At 37.1% G+C, this 3,751-nt stretch overlaps 1 protein-coding gene across 1 annotated transcript in view; it reads right to left on the bottom strand.

Annotated features, from left to right (window-relative positions):
• Positions 1-3,751, bottom strand: part of LOC106945898 (uncharacterized) — a gene marked incomplete at its 3' end in the record, with an annotated part of 43,142 nt that overhangs the window by 26,394 nt on the left and 12,997 nt on the right. Inside the window, exons 4-5 of the mRNA XM_015029902.1 lie at positions 2,869-2,982; positions 2,362-2,670 (exon numbers count right to left, since the gene is read on the bottom strand). Coding sequence (XP_014885388.1) covers positions 2,362-2,670; positions 2,869-2,982 — 423 coding nt within the window. The remainder of the gene's footprint in view (positions 1-2,361; positions 2,671-2,868; positions 2,983-3,751) is intronic.

Genomic DNA, 3,751 nt, shown 5'->3' with positions numbered 1-3,751 from the left:
TCATATGGTACTGACAGCGTATACATGTCTGAGCTAAGCATATGACTATCTGACAACGTATGCTGATCTAACAGAACACCGTTGTTCTATCAGATTACCGTACGCTGTCAGAATAGCAAACATGCAGTGAGTACCATGCCTGCGCATGCGCATTAAGAAGTCCGACCGTCAGAGGAGTTGTCAGTTCACCATAAGCAGCAAGTTATGACGAAAATAAGTCATTAAATTGTTTTTAATGATAACTATATAGATATACGTGTGTTGTCATGGTTTCAAAGTGTATTTAAAGCAGAGTCTAGCTGCAGCTGCAGTCAACTACAACACACGCCTGTGTAAAACTCATTAACCTACTTAACTGCTAAGTCAGGATGCCATACAAGTGTTAATAAAGTGTATTATGATCTGCGTCATGATTCTATGTTGCTAATTAAATAAAATGATATGGTAATGACGTGTCTGACAGATATAGCCGTGAGTTCGTTCTAAGCGTATGACGATCTGACAGCGTATGCTGACCTGACAGAACGCTCTTCTTTGTTCTTGTAATGCTCTGCATACACTGCTGTACCTATCATTATTTTATTTAATTATGTACATTGATATTTAAATTAACAAATAACTAAAACACAAGAACGAAAGAGCATGCAGAGAATGCACATTGCTCTTTGATTGTTTTCGTTCAAAGTGGCAGCTGTATTGGTAGTCTGCCATGGTGTCAGACTACCTGGCTTCATGTAGTGGGAGAGAGAGTGAAAACAGTCACGATGAGTGCCTTGTGCATAGTTACTTATTGCTTGTTGCTCCTTGGTCAGTGTTCTTAGTTCAGCGTTATTTGCTATCTGGGAATTGGCTTAATTGCTATGTTAAATGGTACAGAGAGTGGTGGTTTCTGACATGAGCAATATAAGCAAATGCCCAGGGCGTTATCCTTTTAGGGATGGCACTAGACCACCACGGATTGTAGCACAGAGATGCTACAATCCGTTATAGCTTTTAATATTGGTAAAATTTATCAAGTATTTAATATCTAGTTCGTTTTATGGGAGCATGGATTTTTCAGATCAGTTTAAGAAGCAATTTTGATCATATTTCACATTTTATCATGTCATATAGCGCGGGGCGCTGGTCTTGGTCTTGACTCGGTCTCGACTTTCCTCGGTCTTGGTCTTGACTTGGTGTCAGACCCTAAAAGTCTTGGTCTTGTCTCGATCTCGATACACTCTGGTCTTGGTCTTGTCTTGGTCTCGGGTTAGGTGGTCTTGACCACAACACTGCCTGAAAATAATCTAAGTCAACGAGCTAGCAGTGAAAGATGCTGGTTTTGCTTTCGCTATTGGACTGCAGTGCTGCAATACTGGTACTAATATTTCACAGACATAGCGCCGTTTCTGCTCCACCTGCAGTGAACTTTCACACCGAACATTTACTTAAAGCTGCAGTAGGTAGCTTAAACGAAAAAAAAAAAAAAAAGATTTTACATATGTATTAAAACTTTCACTATGTCCTAACATGACATAGATAATAAATGAAATAATAATCAAAAAATCAATCTCCTCTGTCTCCTCCCTGTGATCTGTAGAATGCCTTCACTCGGTCAGAACCAAACCAATAAGAACCACCATTATTCACCTAGCTTTGCTCTCAGGAAGTTTTGATTCAGTAACTCGGAATTGTTTATTTTGATGCAACCTGCATTTGACTTTGAATGAATGTTTCATTTTTTCTTGACATTATTTGACATAGGCAGTGTTATGAGATTTATTTGACTTAGGTATAATTTGTGGTATTAAGAACCTTGCTGTTAAATAATGTTTTACTGATTGCAGGTTTTTCAGTTGTCCTTTTGACTGTATAGCTGCTGTATTGTGCCTGCAAGTATTTTGAATATTTTATGTCTAAATTAGGTGAATTTATTGCCAGATATATTTTTTTTAATTTTGCCAGATCACATAGTAGCATTTATACCAAAAGTGAAAAATTAACAGCCAATCCAGGTGATTAGCAGAGATCTGCTTCATGGATGACTGGAATTGAAATCGGCAGCAAAAAACCTGATGGGAGCATCCCTACTGTTGGTTAATATATTGCAATATAGGGAAAGTGGCAATCATTTGCATATTTTGCAATATGTTTCTATATAGTACATGAATAATAATATCTTGTATATGTATCATTAACGTATAATTTAATGTATTTACAACATTTAATACAACATATAATGGGAATATTATAATAGAAGAGTTATCGGATATGAAAGAAGGAATACATTTTAGGAGATTCTGATGTCAGATGAACTGAAATCTGATATAAAAAATGGATTCTCAAAGAAACTTCTGAAGTGTATTTTAAGTAATATTTTACCTTTCTGATCCACATGAATAAGTCTTTCCAGACTTCAAATGTTGCTCATCACCCACAGCATTTATTATCTTCCGCTGGGCCTCCTGGTTCTCTCGCTGGCGTAGGGAATCCTCCCGCTGGCGTAGGGAATCCTCCCGCTGGCGTAGGGAATCCTCTCGCTGGTGTAGGGAATCCTCTTGCTGGCGTTTGACCTCCCGCTGGCGTTTGACCTCCCGCTGGTGTTTGACCTCCTGTTGGTATATGACCCCCTGTTGGCGTATGACCTCCTGCTGACTTTGGAGGAGCGCTTCATGGATCTTTCTAAAACTCCTATATGTTTAAAATTTGCAATGGAAAACAGAATTCAGATTGTCAGAGGAAAAACTTGTCTGAATTTATATGAACCGCAATACATAATAAGGTATTTATGCAGTAATCTGTTAATCCTATAATCAGAACAGGTTCAAATTTCTATAGCTCTTTATATGTGTTATAGAGTGTAGGTTTCAGTGTCTAGTAGTAACTCACTCAGATGTAAGTGAAGGTTCACTATTAAAGTCATGGTCGATTTCCTTTGACCTGCTGCTCCTAAAGGACGCATCACTGTGCTCAGATGAAAAACAATCTGATCCTTGAGGGCTCCTAAACATGAAAACATGATATTATTTCCAGCCATATTGTTTTCTTACATAAAATGTTGATGTATTTTTTATTTAACCAGTCAAAACACAATTAGATCAAGACCTCTTTCCCAAGGGAGACAGATGGAAAACAATCACAAAACAAACATAAAAATATAAAGTGCAAACAATTTGACAATCAAATGTGGAACTAATTATTACAGAAAAGATAAATCAGGAATAGTTTAAAATTTAAAACATCAGAGACCTTGTGTATAAAAGAGTGTGCAGTTTTCACACTAATATTTGTTCATATACAAATTTAGAAAAGTGCGGCACACAAAAACATTCGGATGTATAAAGCCATGAGCCCGCATGTAACTGTGTATCTTTCCTTTATACGTCCCAATTTACGGGAAATAGAGCGCAGCTGCTGGTCTGCCTGACGCCACCCATAAATACATATGTAAATTAGTATAAATGCCTGGAAGTCTGCCACCACGTCAAGCAACAACCATGGCAACGTCCTTGTTTATAGCAGTATAAGCATTTCTAATAATAATAAGTATATATTTTATTTAAAAGGTGCTTTTGGGACACATAAGGTCACCTCACAAAAATAAAAACAATGAATTTTAAAGAAAAAAAAAATTCAAATATAAAAACTAAAAATAAAGAGATTGTGCAACTACCTGAACAGCAGAGCATTCAGCCAGGATTTAAAAAAACAGTGTGTCAGAGAGTCCTTTGAGTTGGAATGTGAGAAAGTGTTTCTCAACCTTTTTTGGACC

The sequence above is a fragment of the Poecilia latipinna genome, unplaced genomic scaffold (assembly GCF_001443285.1).
Source record: "Poecilia latipinna isolate Pla-1442-1.1 unplaced genomic scaffold, P_latipinna-1.0 Scaffold167, whole genome shotgun sequence".
NCBI classification, from domain to species: Eukaryota; Metazoa; Chordata; class Actinopteri; order Cyprinodontiformes; family Poeciliidae; genus Poecilia; species Poecilia latipinna.
The sequence above is the reverse complement of the archived record's forward strand: the minus strand, read 5'-3'. Positions and strand labels throughout refer to the sequence as shown.